This window comes from Apium graveolens, chromosome 3, assembly GCF_009905375.1.
Source record: "Apium graveolens cultivar Ventura chromosome 3, ASM990537v1, whole genome shotgun sequence".
Classification (NCBI taxonomy): Eukaryota; Viridiplantae; Streptophyta; class Magnoliopsida; order Apiales; family Apiaceae; genus Apium; species Apium graveolens.
In genome coordinates this window covers 291,321,840-291,344,175 of record NC_133649.1, presented here as the reverse complement: position 1 = coordinate 291,344,175, position 22,336 = coordinate 291,321,840, and the positions used below count along the sequence as shown (strand labels likewise).

General features: G+C 35.5%; 2 protein-coding genes across 2 annotated transcripts; both read right to left on the bottom strand.

Annotated features, from left to right (window-relative positions):
• Positions 1 to 14: 14 nt before the first annotated feature.
• Positions 15 to 4,942, bottom strand: LOC141713552 (eukaryotic translation initiation factor 3 subunit B-like). The gene is made up of 11 exons (XM_074517021.1): positions 4,698 to 4,942; positions 4,010 to 4,247; positions 3,756 to 3,902; positions 2,634 to 2,762; positions 2,332 to 2,460; positions 2,165 to 2,248; positions 1,952 to 2,076; positions 1,678 to 1,876; positions 1,064 to 1,596; positions 673 to 781; positions 15 to 505 (listed from the first exon to the last, which is right to left on the bottom strand). Exons 1-11 carry the CDS (start codon positions 4,820 to 4,822, stop codon positions 161 to 163), a joined length of 2,163 nt encoding a protein of 720 aa, XP_074373122.1. The 5' UTR covers positions 4,823 to 4,942; the 3' UTR covers positions 15 to 160.
• Positions 4,943 to 17,189: 12,247 nt separating this feature from the next.
• On the bottom strand, positions 17,190 to 19,560 carry LOC141715155 (uncharacterized). The gene is made up of 3 exons (XM_074518636.1): positions 18,745 to 19,560; positions 18,102 to 18,665; positions 17,190 to 17,552 (listed from the first exon to the last, which is right to left on the bottom strand). The coding sequence occupies exons 1-3, from the start codon at positions 19,558 to 19,560 to the stop codon at positions 17,190 to 17,192; spliced, it is 1,743 nt and encodes a 580-aa protein (XP_074374737.1).
• Positions 19,561 to 22,336: the final 2,776 nt, after the last annotated feature.

The window sequence follows — 22,336 nt, the reverse complement described above, 5'->3', positions numbered from 1 at the left end:
TCGGGATCAGAAAGTTAACGAAATTTCCAGAGACGTCGTTTTAAGATTTCAGGTAAACAGTATTAGGTAACAAAAATGTTGATAATCTCGCTAAAAGTAAGGAGTACCTCACCAACTGCATTAAAACTCCTCCAAGACAAAAAAGAATTGATTCAAAACTTTACTCCTGCCCGTAATCAGAGGGAAGGACCTCTTCACTAACCTCCAACTGTTCTTCCAGTTCAACTTCTTTGGCTTCATATTCCTCCTCTTCATCGCTGGCTTCCCCATCTCTCAGCTTCTGCCTCTCCATCTTCTCTTCGTCATGCCATTTCTTCCATTGGCTGACCCACATCTCCCACTCTTCCTTCAACTTTTTCCGCTTCTCACGCTCCTGTTCGCTCAACAGCAAGGAGACATCCTGATCTTCAGCTTCGTATTTCTTGCTGTACTTCTTCAAGTTCTTAGCAATCTCTTCTTCTTTCTCAGGGCTCAAGAAAGATGGTGGCCTTGGACGCCACAAGAACTGCAAAACCAAAAGAATTTTTAGTCCCCACGGGAGAAGAAAGAGAAAATGAAGTTAATATAGTTCTAAATGGCATGCAACATAAATACATCTCTAGTGAGTTCCATTCTCTTATCAAACATCTCATTTGCACGAAAAGGGAAAACACCATCACCACTCTAAATTACCTGAAAGAAATGATCTTTCATTATTCTGTACAGCAGCTTTCCATGGAACGACCAAATATTGAAACCATTTTCCATTTCATGAACTGAAGTAACCGCGGTAGCGACGTACCTGAAAATATTAAACAGAGCAAAACAATCATATCACCAAAGCCCAGAATAACTAAGACGATGATGCAAACTGCATAAAATGTAGTTTTTTTTTAAAAAGGTGTTCCCTTGACAACATAAAACAATAATACTCGACAATAAATATTCTTAAGATTAATTTAATAAAAAAATTACTAACCAATGGTTTACAAAAAAATCAACAATCATAATAAAATAAACAATATGAATACTATATAGAATTTCTGTTCATACAAATTCATTTCCAGGTAGGTAACAAAATTACCTTCCCGTTGGATCCCACTCTATATCTGTTGCCATGAAATGCTCAGCTGTAGCCATGGTTTCAAGGTCATCCACATTGTAGAATTCCAATTGCCCGTTGAAACCCTTCAATCCAGCCAAAAGAATGAAACGTCCCCCTGGTGACCAGAAAAGTGTGTTCGCCTGCTTACCCTTAAGGGTTGTTAGCTTTGAGACACGGCCTGTATTTGTCCCGCTCTTCATGGAGTAAAAACTTATGTCAGGTCTAGGATTATCACCATGAATAACAGCAAACCTGTGTCCCTTTGGCTCCCAAGCAAATGCAATAATCTTGTCATTCTTGTTCTCAAGCTCCAAAACCTCAATTGGTATGTCCCTCTCTTTGATTCTGAAGAGCTCGAATCCGGTGTAAGTGCTCTTCTTAGTTTTAGTATATCGATCCACCTTGACAGCCAAATAATCCCCATTACTTTGCCAGTACATTTTGCAGTCACTAACACTGAAAAGATTTTTTTGCCTCAACTCTTCTTTGCCTGGGATATGGATAAGACTCACCTACACGGATATATTACTTAACAAAAATTAGAAAAAGAATGGATGTTACTAGAATCTAGACAATGTATAAGAATTACTAACCCTTGCAGGTTGGTTCCCCCCACCAAGTTCAGGAACAAAGAGAGCAAATATGGGATCTGTAGGAGACCAACTAAAGTCCATTACATTTTCAACCTTAATTGATTTTTTATCAATGAGAGTAAATGTCTCAGTTTCATAGACGGAAATGACATTTTTTCCCATTCTAGCAAAGTACATGTCATCCTTCCCTCCACCCCATCTGCAAATGACAAATCAGTTATGCACCAAATAAAAATTATTATGGCAAAGTCGGTAAAAACAGAAGAACCATCACCTGAAAACAGGCCATGAGACCCCAGCAAAACCCCCACTTCCTCCGATAGCAAAATCATCAGCACTTCCCTTAAAATCTCTCATTATCTTTCCCGTCCTCACGTCAAAAATATTTAGCACAACCTTCTGAATTTTTTTGTATAAACACAATATCAGGTCATATACATACATACAACTTGCATAAAAATGGTCAAACAAACTGAAAGTTTCTTACATGAGTATCGCGAGGATTGCTTGGCTCATGACTGCTATATGTTACCAGATATTTCTCCCCAGGAGAGAAATCAATTAATTTTACCTACCGTTAAAGAAGAAATCTGATCAGTGCAATTTTTAAATGGACCCACGGAAATGAATTCTGGAAATGAACAAAAAAGTAACCTGCGGATGAGCATAACGCATCAGACGATTAAACGTGGAAGCACCACCCCACACAGCAGCACCCTGTCTATGAACGGTGGTCAGGTATGTCCCTAGTGGGGACCACTGCACATAACTTTCTGTCCAAGACTGTATGGGCATCAAATTTATGTATTAATATTCTACACATGTAACCGACTGATACATCATTACATTTTACTCAGTAACAATGATTCTTATTAGATAAAAAAACGAATACAACTTTGTAAATTTCACGTCAAATAAATTAATTTCTGCAGACAATCAAAAAAAGATTTGCCTACATTCCGCTTATAAACAGAATCAGCTTTCAACTGTCTTGCATCATTCCATAGAACCTCAGTGTCCGAGCCCACGCGGATAACAAACTGGTCTCTAGCCTTTTCATCAGTTAGCCAATGCTGCAAATTTTCCTGCAAATCCATACAAAATGATGCAGAAATATTAACAAAATGATCCAAAATGCATTAACAAAAGTTGAACTTATATATACGACAACTTTAAAATGTGTTAAGCGTATAACCCAGTGCAAACTATTTTTCCATGATTTTAGCAACATATGACTTGGGCTTCTGGGCAATACCAATTTCAGAAACAAAATTACTTAAAAACATACAAAAAAGCAGCAATCAAATCTTATTAACAATTCTGCCCCAAAGAATAAGCATTTACCATCTCAATAAAATAAAAAGTCAAAAACATACAATATCTGATAGCGAGATAAAAAAATAACACAATTTTAATTCTAACATGTTGCAGCATTCTCTCGACAATTTATCAAACTCGAAAAAGAACTAAGAGATACTGAAATATCAACACTATCTGTATTCTGTAAAGAATATGATTCTCTTCCAGATTCCAAAGATAGTCTGTAAAGATATCAGCACTATCTGCACTTCACTAAGCACCATACCAATGCAATTCTTGTGGCAACCCATCAAATATTCATGTGACACAAGCCTAGTTTTCAGTTAACTCATGACATCCGTACTACATTAAGTAAAATCCCCTGAATGCAATATTATATGAATTTCAGTTAATTTCATTACAAAGTGCAGCAAAGTCAACAGACAGTACCACCACATAGGTGAGGGTTCCTATAAATCACAAAATTTGGTCTCCTACTGAAAATAAATGCTTACCTTTTTTATTTATCCTTACATGGGAGCACAAGGTCCTTTCATATAAATCGTAAAAGGATATGCAAGTTAATTAGCATGGGAGCACAAGGTCCTTGCAACTAGTATACTGATAAGTGGTCAATTAAATCACGAGATTCCTCAAATCTTAGCATAATTTTCCTACATTTATTTGGACTCTATAGCAAGGTAAAATTGTAACCATTGAAACAAGTGCTTAACACGAGATCACATAAGAGACATTAAATAACTGCCTTCAGTGCCTACCCCTGGCGTATAGGGCTTGATTTCTGGAGGGGCCCATTCATCAGGAACTTTCATGAACTTCTCAATCTCATCAAACATGTTTAGTGCAAATATGTGGGCTCTGTCTAACTTGTATCCATTTGTCTTCTCCTTTGCAAGTTCAGCTTCCTTCGAAAGAAAAGAAAAGTATATCACGCAAATATAAAGTCATGCAGAATTACAGAAATCAAAATCTGAAAAACATAAAGATTATTGTGTATGCTTAAGAATAGTACCTGCGGAGTATTAAACTCAATGAAGCAATAACCGAGTGTTTTATGAGTAGCAGGATCAACAGGCATCCACAGCCCATCATCTTTAATCACTCCAATTTGACTATAAATCTTCCTCAGAACACCTTCCAATTTCTCAAACTTCTCTTTCGAAACAATCGGTAACTTGTCGACAAATATAATGTTGCCATATCCACCCTCAAATTCCAATGCATCCTCTTCATTCAGATCTTCATCATCACTTATTCACAAACAAACATACAGTTTAAAAAAACTTCAAATTCACTAATAAAATCCATTCTCTATCTTCATTTCAGTTCAAGTTCTTGCCTTTTTAATGCCAAAACACAAGAATACAAAAATCAAAACATGTGTTTGTAATTAAAACCAAAATACTCATAAAAACTAAAAAAAACATTCATAAAAAACCATTCTTTATCTAAATTTCAGTTCAAGTGCTTGCTTTTTTAATGCCAAAACACAAGAACACAAAAATCAAAACATGGGTTTGTAATTAAAACCAAAAGGGTCTAAGTATCTACCTCTTGATTCCAAAACTCCAAAATCACTCATAAAAATCATTCTTTATCTAAATTTCAGTTCAAGTTCTTGCCTTTTTAATGCCAAAACACAAGAATACTAAAATGAAACATGGGTTTGTAATTAAAACCAAAAGGGTCAAAGAATCTACCTCTTAATTCCAAAATCTTCACCAACAGGAAGAGTAATTGAATCCAAATTGACATCATTCAGATTTTTTCCGAGTAGTGAAGCTTTGGCTATTATGTCCTCCATGGACACTGTATCTATCGCCATGATTACAATTATAGTGTGTGTTTAGAGACCAGATTATACTCCGGTCTCTTGTATGTGTGTATAGATGTGTAGATACAGTTGATTGATTTGCAGACATATGAGGATATTGAGAGAGATAGAGGTGTGTGTTCTTTCAGGGCTTTATATGAGGATATTGGGCCTGACTTGTTCGTTTGTGATGTCTGTGGGCCCAAATAATTTAATTAAAATTTTCTCGAAAGTGATTTATTAACGGATATCAGTAGGGCCGAGAAAAAATCGAAAAAATCCGAATCCAGATCCTAAACCGAAATTGTTGTAAACCGTAAAAAATCGATCCCAAAAAATCGATTCGAAATCCAAATCAAAAAATTAAAATTGAAACCGAACCGATTCTCCGATTTCGTTTATGGATTTTTCTAGTGTGTGCACATAGACACATGCTAAGAAAGTATGATAAATGAGTTGGGAAAATGAATTTTTTGTCACTCAACTATTTTCCGTTTTAGAAACTTACCACTGAAATGTAAGTTAACTTATTTAAGACACTAACGTTACAAGTAAATTTGAATATCAGCATTCCGTTAGTTTTTTTAAATTTCCGTTAAATCAAGACGCCAGCGTGGATGCTACTGCTGATGTGTCGTGCTGACGCGATATATTCTATTATACACACATATAACCCGATTGTTATATATCACTAACGGATCTCTCATTCAAAATCATTTCAAATTGGGAAAACATAATAAAATTAGGGTTCTAAAGTATCCTCTTCAATTTGAATTCAATGGCTTCCACTGTGTCTTCTTCTTCGATTGGTTCTCAAGCTCGAAATGCTAAAGTTATACGATGATATTGTGGAGTTGAAGCACCAGTATGGATATCCTCCAAACCAAAAACGAAGGGGTTAAAATTTTATGGGTATCCATATTACAAAGACAGGAACAAGAACTGCAAATTTTTTTGTGGTATAATCAGGCTGCATTGGAGATAAATGATGAAGTGAAGCAATCCATTGAAGACATTAAAATTGATAAGGTTGCATTGGAAAGAAGAATTCAACATTTGGAGGCTAAACTAGAGTGTTCCATGACTGAAATTTGTTGCTTAAAATTATTGTTGACATCAAAAGATCAAATTGTAATGTGGAACATAATCACAATTGTTGTTCTGTTTAGCATGTTGGCTTGTGCAATAGTTAAGTTGATAGAAATGATCTGATGTAATGTTGAATGGACTGTTTTTTATCTTAATAAAATGGCAAGTTCATGGTATACAAGTTCTTACATGTTGTTTTGTGAAATAAAGAAATGTAATGAACAATTACTTATACCAAGTAGTCATTCTGATATCAAAAGCAATACCACCAGTACATAACAAAAGACCAGTACTAGAATCTGATTACATCTCATAACTAATAATTAGAAATCTGATAATTGGTCAAAATAATACATAATAAGAAATTCAAGTCTAGTAATCCAAACTACTTTCATTATTTTTGTTAGATATATTTGATAATGTCATGGCTAATATGTTTTATGTTTAGATTTCAGATCTTATTTGAACAGAACAAATCAGTACTTAACTGATCAGTACTTATACTGGAAGTCAGAACTTAAGGGATATCAGTACTTATGTCATCAGGAGATAGATATCGGAACTTAAGTGCTGAAGGACGATCAGATAAGGACAGTAGCTGATTAAAGTTAAGAAGATCAAGATAAACATAAGAAGAGATATGCATGAAGAAGGAATTCCGTGAAGAATGGAATACTTGGAATAGAAGATATCTGATTGATATATTTTAGGAAGCAGAATTATATTCCATATCAATTAGCGATTATCTTGTAACTGTGTAGTATATAAACACAGACATAGGGTTTACATTATAAGTGTTATCATTATCGAGAATATTATTTAATATAACCCTAGCAGCTCTCGTGATATTTTGTTCATCACTGAGAGATAACAGTTTCAGATTGTAACAGAGTTTATTGTTTAAATAAAGTTTGTTTTCTGTTACATAAGTTTTTGAAGTTTGATTTGATTGTAATAAACACTGTATTCACCCCCTCTACAGTGAAAGTGTGACCTAACAAGTGGTATCAGAGCCTTCTGTTAACACACATACAGTTAAAGATCCAAACACAATCATGTCTGACACAGAAACTCCAACTAAGCCTACCAAAACTGAGGAATCATCAAAGACATCAACTCAGAGTCGATATGAGACTATCAGAGTTCCCATATTGAGACCATCTGAATATCCCATATGGAAGGTAAGGATGACCATGTTTCTGGAAGCAACAGATCCAGAATACCTTGATAGAATCAAGGAAGGGCCTCACAAACCTACCAAGCTCGCTGTTGTAGTTGCAGGTGAAGCAGCAATGACCGTACCAAAGGAAAAGAGTGATTACACTGCTGAAGATATAGCATCTATTGCCAAGGATGCCAAGGTACGACACTTATTGCATAGTGCCATTGATAATGTAATGTCAAACAGGGTAATCAACTGCAAGACTGCTAAGGAGATATGGGATGCACTGGAGACAAGGTGTCAAGGAACTGAAACAGTTAAGAAGAACAGGAAGACAATACTCACTCAAGAGTATGAACACTTTGACTCTAGGACTAATGAGTCATTGACTGATGTATATGATAGATTTGTTAAACTCTTGAATGACTTGTCATTAGTAAATAAGGAGTATGATCTTGAAGATACAAACCTTAAATTCCTGTTAGCTCTTCCTGAATGTTGGGATTTGAAGGCAACAACAATAAGAGACAACTATAATCTTGATGAAACAACTCTTGATGAAATCTATGGAATGCTCAAGACTCATGAACTTGAGATGGAACAAAGAAGCAAGAGGAAAGGAGGAAAGTCAAGGACAGTTGCTCTCAAGGCTGAAGAGGAATCCCCCAAACCACCTTCCTCAAAGAAAGACAAGGGTAAAGCTCTTATCATAAAGTCTGATACTGAGTCATCAAGTTCTGAGAGTGATGATGACTCAGATTCTGAAAGCTTGCCTGAAACTGATGCTGATGAGGAGATGATGAAGCTGTGTGCTCTTATGGTGAAAGGAATCACAAAGATTGCATACAGGAAGTTCAGGAAGGGAAAGAAGTTTTCCAGGAAAGGCATAAGTTCTGATAAGAAGAATTTCAGAAGATCTGAAGGAAGAGGAGGAAAGTCTGACAGAGGAGATTACACTAATGTTAAATGTTATAATTGTGGTGAGAAAGGCCACATATCTCCTGATTGCAAGAAGACCAAGAGTGACAAAGGCAAAGCTCTTGTCACAAAGCAGAAAAGCTGGACAGACACCTCAGACTCTGAAAGTGAGGAGAACTATGCATTGATGGCAAATGCTGATAAATCAAGTTCTGAGAGCAGTTCTGAAGCTGCTGAAACAAAGGTACCTCAGACTACTTATGCTTTTCATACTGATGATATTAATGAGTTGAGAAGATATCTTAAAACCATGTTTGTTAGTTATAGAGATCAAACTTTAACATGTGAAAGATTAACTTCTGAAAATCTTGCTTTTAGGAAAAGAAATGATTTCTTAGAAAAAGAGTTAGTCATGTTCCATCAAACTCAGCAGGATAGAGATGATGCTTTTTATGTTAGGGATGAAGTGCTAAAAATGAATGAATCTCTAAAAACTGAGTTAGAAAAGGAGAGAGAGATTATCAGAACTTGGACTAACTCTGGCAAAACAACTCAAAATTTGCTAAGCAGTGGAAACTGGAAAGAGGGCTTAGGCTATGGAGAAAATAAAAATGAAAAAGGAACTGTAGAAATTAAGCCTGTTGATAAGCAAAAGCCGAAGTTAAAACCTGTTAAGTTTGTAACTGAAAAATCTGAAAATGAGAAATCAGAAGTTAAAAAGGAATTAGCTTCTGACAAACTAAAACAGGAAAAGACAGCTGAAATTAACATAGGCTTAATGACAAAGAAGCAGCTTAAGCATAAGCTGAAAGATGTTAAGAATGCAAACAAGGTAAAATCATCTAGGAAAAACAGGAATGGAAAGGAAGGTGTGAATAAAAGCAATAACTATAAATCTGTTCCTGATGCTCCTAGGAAAGCATGTCATAACTGTGGAAGTTCTAACCATCTGGCTTCTTTTTGCAGGAAGAATAAGAATATTAACTCCTTATCTACAAAGTCATGAGTTAAAAGTCAGTCTGTTAGATACAAACCACAAAATCCTTGTTTTCATTGTGGTAGTTTATGGCATTCCATTTATACTTGTAAGGAATATCATAGTTTGTACTATGATTACTATCAAATAAAACCTTCTTTAAAGAAAGTTTCTGTTGTTCCTTCTAGTGTAAGTTCTGATTCAAAGTCTGGTAGTATAAGTTCTGATAAGAAAACTGTTAACATAAAATCTGATGCTAAATCCGCTGCAAATGTTAACAAACCTAAAAAGGCCAAAGGATCCAAGCAAGTCTGGGTCCTTAAAACTAATAATTAGTGGTCTTTTTGATTGCAGGGCAACAGGAAAAATATTTTAGTTCTGGACAGTGGATGTTCAGGACATATGACTGGAAATAAGGCCCTGCTATCAGACTTTGTGGAGAAAGCTGGCCCAAGTGTTTCTTATGGAGATGGCAACATTGGAAAAACTTTGGGATATGGCAATATCAATCTTGGGAATGTCATCATTAAAGATGTAGCTCTGGTCTCAGGACTTAAACACAACTTACTGAGTATAAGTCAAATCTGTGACAGAGGTTATCATGTTGATTTCTTTGCAGAACATTGTGAAATAGTTAGTAAATCTAAAGGAAAAATTGTTCTGAAGGGATTCGGGCGTGGTAACATTTATGAAGCTAAGCTTTCAACAAGTTCTGATGGTTCTGCAATCTGTTTAGTAAGTAGAGCCTCAACTGAAGAAAGCTGGAATTGGCACAAGAAACTCTCTCATTTAAACTTCAACAAGATAAATGAACTGATCAAGAAAGATCTTGTGAGAGGACTGCCAAAATCAGTGTTTGTTCCTGATGGTCTTTGTGACTCATGTCAGAAGGCTAAACAAAGAAAATCTTCGTTCAAGAGCAAGACTGAATCATCAATTCTTGAGCCTTATTATCTGCTTCATGTTGATCTATTTGGTCCAGTGAATGTCATGTCTATTGCAAAGAAGAAATATGCGTTGGTCATAGTAGATGAGTTCACCAGATACACATGGGTGTATTACTTGCACACAAAAAGTGAAACTGCATCTATCCTGATTGATCATGTCAAACATCTGGATAAATTGATCAAAGATTCTGTGAAAATTTTGAGGAGTGATAATGGCACTGAATTCAAGAATCTGATAATGGAAGAGTTCTGCAAAAATCATGGAATAAAGCAGGAATTTTCTGCTCCTGGAACTCCACAGCAAAATGGAGTTGTTGAAAGGAAGAATAGAACTCTCATTGAAGCTGCACGAACAATGCTTGAAGAAGCAAAGCTTCCAACCTATTTCTGGGCTGAAGCTGTGCAGACTGCTTGTTTTACTCAAAATGCAACACTCATTAACAAGCATGGAAAAACACCATATGAGATGGTGAAGGACAAGAAGCCAAATCTCAAATACTTTCATGTATTTGGATGTAAGTGTTTTGTTCTCAAGACTCATCCTGAACAGCTATCCAAGTTTGATCTAAAAGCTGATGAGGGAATCTTTGTGGGATATCCACTTTCTACAAAAGCCTTCAGAGTCTATAATTTGAGAACAAAAGTGGTCATGGAATCTATCAATGTCTCTTTTGATGACAAGAAGATCACTGGACTTGAAGATTGCATTGATCATGATCAGCTGAGATTTGAAAATGAAGATTCATATTCTGATACCTCAAGTCCTGACAATCTAAGTCCTGATACTGTAAATTCTGATGGATTAAACTCTGATGTTATTGAAACTGTGGTGACTACGTCAAAGGAAGATGCACCAATGCAGGGGGAGCATACTCAAGATATTATCACATCTCAAGAAGCATCAGAACATACATCTGGCTCTTCAAATTCTGATTCGTCAAGTTCTGATAAGCCAAGTACTGACAGTACTGAAAATCTAAATACTGAAGGATCCAACTCAGAGAGCATAGTTTCAGGGGGAGCATCAGAAAATGAAACCGAAGACAGCATGAATCATGGGGGAGCATCCAGTTCTAGAGAAAATCTTCCATCTGCAAGGAAGTGGACAAAATCACATACACCTGATTTGATAATTGGAAATCCTGAGGCAGGTGTCAGAACTAGAACAGGTACTTCGAATGAATGTCTTTACAATTCTTTTCTCTCTCAGTCTGAGCCAAAGAAAGTGGAAGAAGCTCTTCAAGATGCTGATTGGGTGCAAGCAATGCAGGAAGAGTTGAATGAATTTGAAAGAAACAAAGTCTGGACCTTAGTGCCAAGACCTAAGAATAGATCGGTTGTTGGTACAAAGTGGGTATTCAGAAACAAAACTGACAGTGATGGCATAATTGTAAGGAACAAAGCAAGGCTGGTTGCAAAAGGATATTCTCAACAGGAGGGAATTGACTATGATGAAACATTTGCTCCAGTTGCTAGGTTAGAAGCCATAAGGATATTCATGGCTTATGCTTCTCACAAAAAGTTTACTGTCTTTCAAATGGATGTGAAAAGTGCTTTTCTCAATGGAGAATTGGAAGAGGAAGTATATGTTGAACAACCTCCAGGCTTTGTAGATTCCAAACATCCAGATTATGTCTACAGGCTTGATAAAGCACTTTATGGACTTAAGCAAGCTCCTAGAGCATGGTATGAGACTTTAGCTCAGTTTCTTCTGGAAAGTGGATTCAACAGAGGAACTATTGACAAAACACTGTTCTATCTCAACCATGACAAGGACTTACTTTTGATCCAGATTTATGTTGATGATATTATTTTTGGGTCTCCAAATGACAAACTTTGCAAAAAGTTTGCCAAACTAATGCAGTCAAGATATCAGATGAGTATGATGGGAGAACTCAGTTATTTTCTGGGCCTTCAAGTCAAGCAGAGTGAAGAAGGAACTTTTATTTGTCAATCTAAGTACACCAGAAACTTGCTGAAGAAATTTGGAATGCAAGACTGTTCAAGTGCATCCACTCCCATGGCCACTGCAACAAAACTGGATAAGGATACTGGTAATTCAGTAGATATTACTGATTACAGAGGTATGATTGGCTCACTTCTCTATCTAACTGCTAGTAGACCAGATATCATGTTTGCTACCTGTCTTTGTGCAAGATTTCAAGCAGATCCAAGAGAACCTCACTTAACAGCTGTAAAAAGAATCTTTAAGTATCTTAAAGGAACAGCTGATCTAGGATTATGGTATCCTAGAGAATCAGATTTTAAATTAATAGGTTACTCAGATGCAGATTTTGCAGGTTGCAAAATTGACAGGAAAAGCACAAATGGAAGCTGCCAATTTCTTGGAGGCAGGTTGGTTTCTTGGTATAGCAAGAAACAAAAGTCAATTTCCACATCAACTGCAGAAGCAGAGTATATTGCTGCAGGAAGCTGCTGTGCACAGATTCTTTGGATGAAGAATCAGTTACTGGATTATGGGTTAACATATTTCAAAATCCCTATTTACTGTGATAATCAAAGTGCTATTGCTATGACAGGTAATCCAGTTCAACACTCTATGACAAAGCACATCAGCATCAGGTACCATTTCATCAGGGAACATGTGGATGAAGGTACAGTAGAATTGCATTTTGTTCCCACAGATCAACAAGTAGCAGATATCTTCACAAAACCACTGTGTGAAGCTACCTTTTCAAAATTGGTAAATGAACTTGGAATGATTTCAGGTTCTTTCTCTAAATCTGCTTAAACTTGTTCTATGTTATCAGACTTTATGATCAGTATTTACAGAATTAATCTCTTTGTATATTCTGTGCATTAATTGATAAATGTCTTTAAGTACTGACTGTTGTCTGATATATGTTTCTAAACTCTGATAAGTGATATGTCTGTTTCAGTAACTATTCAATCCTATGAGGATAATTGTGCTAGATACTGACCTACTAGTCTTCAATACACAAATGATCCCATGAAAGAAGTAATTATTTCTGTGGAAATCTTATGACACAAGAAAATTCTGATACTTGAGCTTAGTTTAGTTTACTTTATTCATCTTACTACTAAGTCCCAAATTAGAATAATGCTACTCATCTGTTTAAGTTCTGATTCTGGTAAAACTGCTGAATGTACTAAGTGCTGATAAACCTCACTTATCAAAAGAAGAAGAAAAAGAATCAAAGAATAATATCAGGTACTCCTTTGAGATCTAGAGTAAAAATGTGAAAGGGACGACCCAAGTGCATTGCTGGTATTAAGTAAATATGCATTAGAAAAGCAAAATATTTTCTTGGTGACTTTTCACACTCTATGATTACCGGAGAAATACACTGATAATAGCATAAATTCTGATAAACAGTCGTGACTCACTTACACTGAGAAGCCTCTGTAAAATAGAATTTCAAAAGATACATAAAATTAGCACAACAACAGTTGAGGTGGACTCATGCATGAACTCATTTATCAGTAGGTTTCAGGATAATGACAGCTCTTTAGCAAAATTTTAATTATGACTTATTTCTAAGATGTACTGAAGTAGATCAGACTTTACTCTTTGTCTGTTATTTAGCTTAATGCACACACTAATCACTCCATCTGAATGATGAAAATTTCTGTGGTGGTCTATGTTATTTTAGATAAACAGTCATTGTGTCACTTTTACACAAATTCTGAGGACAAGTTCTAGTTACACGTTCTGATGATTAAGTTCTGACGTTCATAACTCAGAACTTGTATGAGGATTTACTAAGATGGGCATTCCCTTTTCGAGTTAAGACATTATGTTCTGATGACTGTTGAGAGATGAATCAGATTCTGAGGATCAGATTCCCTCTTCAGAACCTGTGGTAAATGAAGCTGAGAAGGCAACTTCTCAGAAGGATTCTGCAATTGGGGGTTCTAGGCTTCTCAAGAGGCTTAGACGTATGACGGTTCCTGAAACTCCCAAGGAATCCAAATCAACAAGGAAGTACAAGAAACAGAGGGCACAGAGGCTAGTTTCAGATGATGAGGAGGAAGCAGCTAAGGAAGGGGATCAGGAATCTCTGATCTCACAAGACAAGGAATTTGCTCCAGTCACTTCTTCTCCATCAACTCCATCTCAGGAACCTGTATCTGACAAGGCTAATTCACCTTCTATGTCTCTTGTTGATCCAGGCACAAGTGCTGAAATTGATATTCAGAACCTGGTTGTGCCTGAAATACTTTTCTTAGAAGCTCCAACAGCAAATAATCCTTCCACAACACCTGTTACTGATGCTGTTCAAACTCCTGAGTTATCACTAACACCTTCTCTGCATCAAGATGCTGATGATCAGATTTTAGGTGAGCATCAGGATATGGTTGTTGATCAGAACTTAGTATCAGATCAACAATTAGATGATGTTGAAGCCTCCATTGCTACTCACACAGTTGTATTATCAGAAGATACTGATTCTCTAAGTTCTGATGCTGCAAATGTTGGAGATACTGGTGAAGCTGCTACAACTGTAGATGCTGATGAAGCAGGTCCTTCAGGACATACTCCTCCACTGACTCTTCCTAAGTCTGAACTGGTAAAGGAGTTTGTTATCAGGGATGCACCAGTACCTTGGAGTGAAACTCCTGCAGGTCAGGAGTGGACTAAGGAATGGAACTCAGTTTCCTGTGTTCCAAATGCTTTACATCTTGCTGAGCACTTGACTAAAGCTGATGAAATGTTATATTCTGATGATTTTAAAACCCAGCTTAGAGTCACTGCATTGAGTACTAAACATCTTCAAGGTCTTCATTCCAACACTCATGCAGAGCTACACAAGATTCAGGAGAACTTTATCAAACAGGAACAAGTTTGGAAAATTGATAAGAAAAAGTTCTTCCAACCTACCATTGACAGGGTTGCTTATATTGAGAAAACTCAAGAGAAGCAACAAGCTCAGATTGATCAAATTCTGACAAATCACGCTTCTCAGCAATCGCAACTTACTGAAATCCAGACCTCAGTGGAACTACTTATCTCTCTTTTATTACCTGCTGATGCCAAAAAGGGGGAGAAGGTAATTAAGTCCAAATGCAAAACCAACAAGTCACTGCAAGGAAAGGATGATGGAAAAGATGACCAAGGAAACTCTGGAATGGGTAGTGGTCATAGTCAAGGTAGAAGGTTTACATCAAGACAAGCTAGTCACAGAACAAGTTCTGATACTGGGAAAAGAATAAATTCTGCTGCTGGTAAAAGGATAAGTTCTGATGAACTTCTAGATCTTGATGAGGAAATGTCAAGACAGTTATTTCTTCAAGAAAATCCAGGGATGGACTTGGAAAGTTTAAAGGAAGAAGAAGCCAGACTTAAATCAGAGAAAGTCACATCTAAATCTGAAGCTTCTGGTAAAAAGTTACTTCCAAAACCTAAAGGCATTGTGATCAAAGAAAGGATACATACTGAAGGAACTTTGGCTAGATCACAACCACAGATAGATCCAAGATCCAAGGGTAAAGAAAAGGTTGGTGAACCTATCAAGCCTTATGTACATCCTGAGGAAGAAGAAATTACTGATGGAAAAGATAATCTTGCTCTGACTTCAAGAAAAGTTCTTAAAACAACCTCTGACATGGCTCAAGTTGTTCAGAGTCAAGAAATTATAAGTTCTGATATTCAAAAGAAGCAAGTAACCTCTGACAGTGCTCAAGTTAACTTGATATCAGAAAATAAATCTAAAACACTCCTACCAGGATTCACTAAAGCAAAACAGACTCAATCTTTGAAGACTACTCCAAGTGGTTTTGAAGCAAGAGTAGTTACTGGAAAGGAAGCTAGAGATAAAACTGGATTGGGAAGTGCTGATGAAAGAAGAGTACACAACACTACCGATGATCCAACTTCCTTGAGTGAACCAGGTATTGGAGCAACTCCTGATAGATTGAATCAACTAGAATCTGTACAGATGGTTTACCATACCTACTTGAAAGAATACATTATGTTGTATTTCATGACAGATGGTAGGGTTTATCATATAAGACAAAATGCCATTCCATTGAAGTATTTTGAAGAATTAGAGCATGTATTATTCTTACTTCAAGTGGATGACAGAATAACAGAGACTGCTGCAAACTACTTAAAGGAACAGATTCAGAGACAGAAAAGACTTTATTCTGTTAAGTCTGACAGCAGATATGTTCCAAAGTACAGAAATCACAATGGTGATATTGTTGATATGAAGCCTAATACTGCACAGATCAGAACATATCTTGGTATTAAGGGGCTTGAATTCAATCTAGAGTCTAACAAAGCTTATGTCATAAGACTAGATCGGGAGTTGAGAAAAGCAAAGATTAATGATCTCAGAGCTGCAATATTTCAAACTGGTGAAGATACTGCAGAGCTTAAAGATGTCAAACGGAGAATGATTGATGAACTCAGATATGCTGAGAAATGTTTGTTGAAGAATTATCTCAGAACAACTCCTGACATCAGAGAGATCAGAAAATGATGAAGCCAAGTCGAAGATCTACAACTGCTTAAATTCTGATATTTATACAGATTGAAGTTGTTATCAGAAGTTGAATTGGTAAAAGCTTTAAGGACTGTAAGTTGTAGTTATCTTGTCTATTTCTCATGCATTTGTACTTAATGTTTTTGACATCATCAAATATCTGTTAAACTTGTATATTTTGCTAATTTACAAGTTGGGGGAGATTGTTAGATATATTTGATAATGTCATGGCTAATATGTTTTATGTTTAGATTTCAGATCTTATTTGAACAGAACAAATCAGTACTTAACTGATCAGTACTTATACTGGAAGTCAGAACTTAAGGGATATCAGTACTTATGTCATCAGGAGATAGATATCGGAACTTAAGTGCTGAAGGACGATCAGATAAGGACAGTAGCTGATTAAAGTTAAGAAGATCAAGATAAACATAAGAAGAGATATGCATGAAGAAGGAGTTCCGTGAAGAATGGAATACTTGGAATAGAAGATATCTGATTGATATATTTTAGGAAGCAGAATTATATTCCATATCAATTAGCGATTATCTTGTAACTGTGTAGTATATAAACACAGACATAGGGTTTACACTATAAGTGTTATCATTATCGAGAATATTATTTAATATAACCCTAGCAGCTCTCGTGATATTTTGTTCATCACTGAGAGATAACAGTTTCAGATTGTAACAGAGTTTATTGTTTAAATAAAGTTTGTTTTCTGTTACATAAGTTTTTGAAGTTTGATTTGATTGTAATAAACACTGTATTCACCCCCTCTACAGTGAAAGTGTGACCTAACAATTTTTTCTTCAGTTCACTCCTGGGGAATACTTGTTTGCCATTTTTTTAATGGAGAATGAAGGTTGAATGTTGCAAGCTGACTGGAACTATGCCTCTGTACCTCCTCCATTGTTTCAGTTGGATTGTTTGGTTGTGAACTTGTCACTCTAACAGTGGTTGTTGAAGAAGATAAATATGCATGTCCATCATCACCAATCAATACTCCAATACCAGCTGGAGTACTCTTAGTCTTAACTTGAGTAGATGAGACCTTGGGAGGTCTTCCTCTTTTCTTTTTTTGCACTGTCTCTGTTGGATCCTGTTGGCTAGATGGATTAGGGTTGCTTGAAATTGTAGGCTTGTCTCTTTTCTTGGCTTGTCCAGTCCCTGCTATAGACTGCATAAAAAAATTGAAATTATAGTATATAATGAAAGTTACATACATGAATTAACAAAGATTGGGCTACTCAATCAGCATACATGTGATGTTTTTTTCTCATATTCTGTTTGTTTCTCAAAGAATGTGCATTTGCAGCCTCAGCTTGGGCTTTTTTGGCTTCATCAGCCTTCCTGTGATTTTCTACAACCTCAACTTCATCTGTTTTACAAGTTGCCTTATTGTGGCCAATCATCAAACATCTACCGCATTTCATTCTAATGCCTTTTTTGACATCTTACAGCCAGCACCAACCTCATCAGCTTCCCTCCTCCTATGTTTTTTTTGGCCTTCCAGGCATTCTCCTTGCCTTTGGAGGCAAAAGTTTATTTTGTTTTGCTATGGGCCATTCCTTACTACCTTTCATAGGACACATAAGATTTGTATATGACTTCAAGTATGTTGTCTTCTTAAAACAGTCATCTACAAAATTTTCTGGTAAAACATTGATGCCCATAATGGCTTGACAACCATGGATACATGGTATCCCAGTCAAGTCCCATTTCCTACAGCTACAAGTCCTTTTTTCATATCCACCTCAAACTGGTTACCCTCTATGTCTTTAACCTCACACTTATCTCCACCATCCCAAGTAGAACTACACATCTTTGACCCCTCAATGTTATAATTTAGCTTTCTGATGATTCTAGGGCATAATTCAGTATCTAATTTAGCCATATAGTCTCTCTTTAAATGTATCATTTCCATGCATTGGACTCTAATATGATCCAGCATACTAATTATTGGTTTATACCTAGCTTCCAATATCCATGAGTTAAAACACTCATAAATATTATTATCAACAACATCACAATGGGTCAATGTCTTAAAATAAGCCCTACTCCAATATTTAGGATTAGTTCTCAGAAGATCATCATAGGCAAAAGGTGATATAGACCTGATCTCATCCATGCAAATATTAAATTCTGCAATTGTACTTGCCTTGGCTGCTCTCCAAAATGCATTCTTCAGTGCATTTCCAGGATGATTTTTCTTCCAATTTGCATGTATGTGTCTTGCACAACATCTATGCTCTGCTGCTGGCAAGTATTCATCAATAGCATTCTTCAAGCCCTGTTTTATTAATAGTAATCAGGAACTAGTATAATAACTAACACTAAGTTTGAAACAAGATTGAGATTAAGATCATTACCTTTTGTTGATCTGTAATGATTGTGTATGAATATCCATCAACAATATTAAGATCATCTTTCAATAATTGGATGAACCAGGCCCAAGATTCCGTATACTCTACTTCAACCACAGCCCAAGCTATAGAAAACATTTGGTTATTAGCATCTCTTCCTATAGCTGTCAGTAATTCACCCTTAATATATCCTTTTAAGAAACAACCATCTAGCCCAATCACTTTTCTGCAGCCATTTAAAAAACCAATTCTCAGTGCAGCAAAACAGATGTAAAGTCTCTGAAATGTTGGATTTTCACTTTCTTCGGATGTTTCTCCTTTAATGAACAATGAACTTCCAGGATTTATTCTCAATACTTCAACCCCATAGTCCCGCAATCTAGCATAATGTTCTTTTAACACTGATTCCACCTCACTCATTGCTGCTTTTTTAGCCCACCAACATTGGTTCAATGTGCATTGTATTTTATATTTGGCATGTATGGCTTCAGCAAATTTCTTGAGTTTCCATCTGGGGTTGCTTCTAATTGTACTCCCAAATTCTTTAGCCAACCAGTCAGCTTTAACCATTCTTTGTTTGCTAACAATAATGCAATTATGCTCTCCTTTGTAAGTCTTTATTTGAAATGCTTTATCATTTTCCAACTTACTTGCCCATAATTCCCACTTGCATCCTTCTCTGCATTTGGCATGCATCCTCTTAAAATCACTTCTTTTTACAAACACTCTTCTTTGTCTAGCCACACCATATTTCCTGATTGCATATCTCAACAGCTCTCTTGAGGTAAAAATGAGGCCTGGTTGAAACTCTATATGTTCCATCTTTGTGTCTGGATTGAAAGTGGGGTAATGGGGCTATTTTTGCTTCTTTTTACTCCTTCTTGGTTTCACTAACTCCTCAATGTTATCAACTACTTCATTATCACTAGAATCGGATGATGGAAGGCTTGGCACATCAAATGAATCACTATCATCTTTCTCATCCATCTTTCTATTTACCTTATCACACCCAAGATCCTGATTATCATCATATTTGGGAAATAATTTGCTCAACATTGTATACTCATGTTGCACAAATTCAGTCCATTCAGGCATTTCACCCATATAATCATTATACTCATGATGTGCTTCCTGCCTCTCAGGTCTCTCATGTTGTTCTTCATGGTTGTCTAAAGATTCCACTGTCACATTATATGTACCATTACTAATGTGCATTTCAGTAAGGTTACCATCCTTCAAAACATCAATCTTTATTTCCCTTAACATTCTTTTCTTTTCTCTAATTTCCTCTAATTCTTCATCAACATCTGACTCAACATCATTATCATCATCAGATGACATCTCCTCATCAGTACTACATTCACTATCAACATCTTTTTCATAATCAGGATCCTCTAATTCATCACCATCAGTTTGCATATTTATCTCATGTGTAGCACTATGAGGTTCAACACTATTACTAAGATTTGTTTTCTTCTCTTCAGCACAATGATCAGCATATATTGAAACAGAACCATATTTTATTGCATCAAAACGCAGCTCTTTAACCGACTCATGATTCCACAACAATTTATAAGCTTCGTTACTAACAGTCAGGGGTTTTTTATAAAAATTTTGAGACCATTTCCATAACCAACATCATCTAAATAAGCAACGAAACGCTCTAATAATAAATCATTAACCTCAACCTCATAGATAGTATCGCATTTACCTCCTTTGTAGTAGTATATTCCTTCCTTCATTTTGAACTCACCCCCATGATATATTTCAAGCTTGACCGTGTCCATTAAACCTATCAAAATTAATTAAGGAAAAGGGTTAAAAAGAATAAAATGGTGCAAACACAAATTAATAGTAATGGGAATTGCAAGTTATGAATTAATCATACCTTATTGTCCTTCTAATTGTGTCTTCCTGGTTGTTTTGATCAGCAAGAACCCTAATCTCCCATTTATGCATGTAATAGTGAAAAGAGGGTTTTTTAATTGATCGTGTTAGATGGGGAGGGTTTTGTATCTTTTTTCATTTTGTTTTATTACTAATATAGATAATAAGAATTAAAATTTACATGTCATCTGCCATGTAGACACGGATTAACACGCTGGATGAACAATTAATGTCTGTTAATTTTAATTAACGAAATGATTAGTTACTAATTGTAAAATTAGTAGAGTTCTAAACTTGAGAGACTTCATAGTTTAGTGGTAAGTTTCTAAAAAGGAAAATAGTTGAGTGACAAAAAAAATCATTTTCCCTAAATGAGTTATAAAAATTTGATTGATGGAGAGCTCATTAATAATGATGGACCCCCTGCATGCACAAAAATCTCCACCAATCAAATTTTTACAACTCATCTATCACACTTTCTTAGCATGTGCCCATGGGCACACAGTAGATAAACCGTTCATTTATTAATGGAAACTGAACTGAAATACCCGATCCGAACCAATTAACTAAAATAAATATTAAAATAAAATATATCTATTATATTTAACTTTTTTAAGTTAATAGATATCCATATTTTATTAACGAAAGTAGTAGATTTAAAAACTGGACTCATTGTTTAAATTTTGAGACTTCACATTTGGGCCTTTACGCTTACGCATGCAGGTTGCTAATTTTTTATTATTATATTTTGGAAACCATTTGCTACTATTTTATTTCTTATAAATCTTTATTGCATGTTTTTTGTCCCGAGTCTGCAGCTTTTTTGCAAATTGTCTAGCATGTTGATCAATTTTGACATGTCGGTAACAAATTGATTTAAAAAGTCTATCTGAGTTGTACCAGAGACTAAACTTATACAAATACCGCAATTTTTACTAATTGTTTATGTTTTTGTCAATTTTTTTAGCCGATTTTAAAATTGAAATCGGTCCGATAAGAATCGAACCGAGATTTTTAACACCAAAACCGAAACGATAGCTTTGGTTGCGGTCGCGGTTTTAGATTTCAAAAACCGAGAATACGCGATTTCGGTTTTATTCAAAACCCGTCCCGATCCGATCCGCGCTCTCCCCTAGATACCAGATATTTTAGTTAGTAATTTCGTAAATTAAAATTAATCAGTTCAAATATTTATTTGTAATTTATTAGACGATTATTAAAATTAAATAAATATTTTTAAATAATTTATTGTTAATTTTTAAAAATCAACAGATTTTTATAAAAGATACTCCTACTAATGTTAGCTATTGAACAAATAACCATTTTTAGTTGTAAACTCGATACCAATTATATCATCATATATCTTGTCATTTTTTAATATCACAATCATTGTATATAGTTGGAATGAAGAAGTTATGATGGGCAGGGCTTGATCCTATGCAACATTAGCAAACAACATACTTATATTTTAAAAGAATTCTTTTAAAAAAAATTAATATATTACGGAAAAAATTAAAAATATAACTTTTTTGGATACAAGATTTACATTAATGTTATTAAATTCAATTGTTTTAAAAAAGTAATGAAAATGATCAATGCCATACATATTAGCTTTAGGAAAAAATATAAATTAAAAAAGGTTTGCATGTCTAGTTTTCTTTAACTCTTCTGTGTAACATATAAAATTTACAGCGGGGCAGAGTACAGAACA

Excerpts from the sequence above, each read along its gene's own strand:
- LOC141715155 (XM_074518636.1), bottom strand. The coding sequence starts at position 19,560 with ATGGAACATATAGAGTTTCAACCAGGCCTCATTTTTACCTCAAGAGAG. Across the intron at positions 18,666-18,744 it reads TCATTACAGATCAACAAAAG|GGCTTGAAGAATGCTATTGA; the intron begins GTAATGATCTTA and ends TTAATAAAACAG. Across the intron at positions 17,553-18,101 it reads TGAAAAAAGGACTTGTAGCT|TCTATAGCAGGGACTGGACA; the intron begins GTAGGAAATGGG and ends TTTTTTATGCAG.
- LOC141713552 (XM_074517021.1), bottom strand. The coding sequence starts at position 4,822 with ATGGCGATAGATACAGTGTCCATGGAGGACATAATAGCCAAAGCTTCA. Across the intron at positions 2,077-2,164 it reads GCAATCCTCGCGATACTCAT|AAGGTTGTGCTAAATATTTT; the intron begins GTAAGAAACTTT and ends AAAAAAATTCAG. Across the intron at positions 1,877-1,951 it reads GTCTCATGGCCTGTTTTCAG|ATGGGGTGGAGGGAAGGATG; the intron begins GTGATGGTTCTT and ends TGTCATTTGCAG.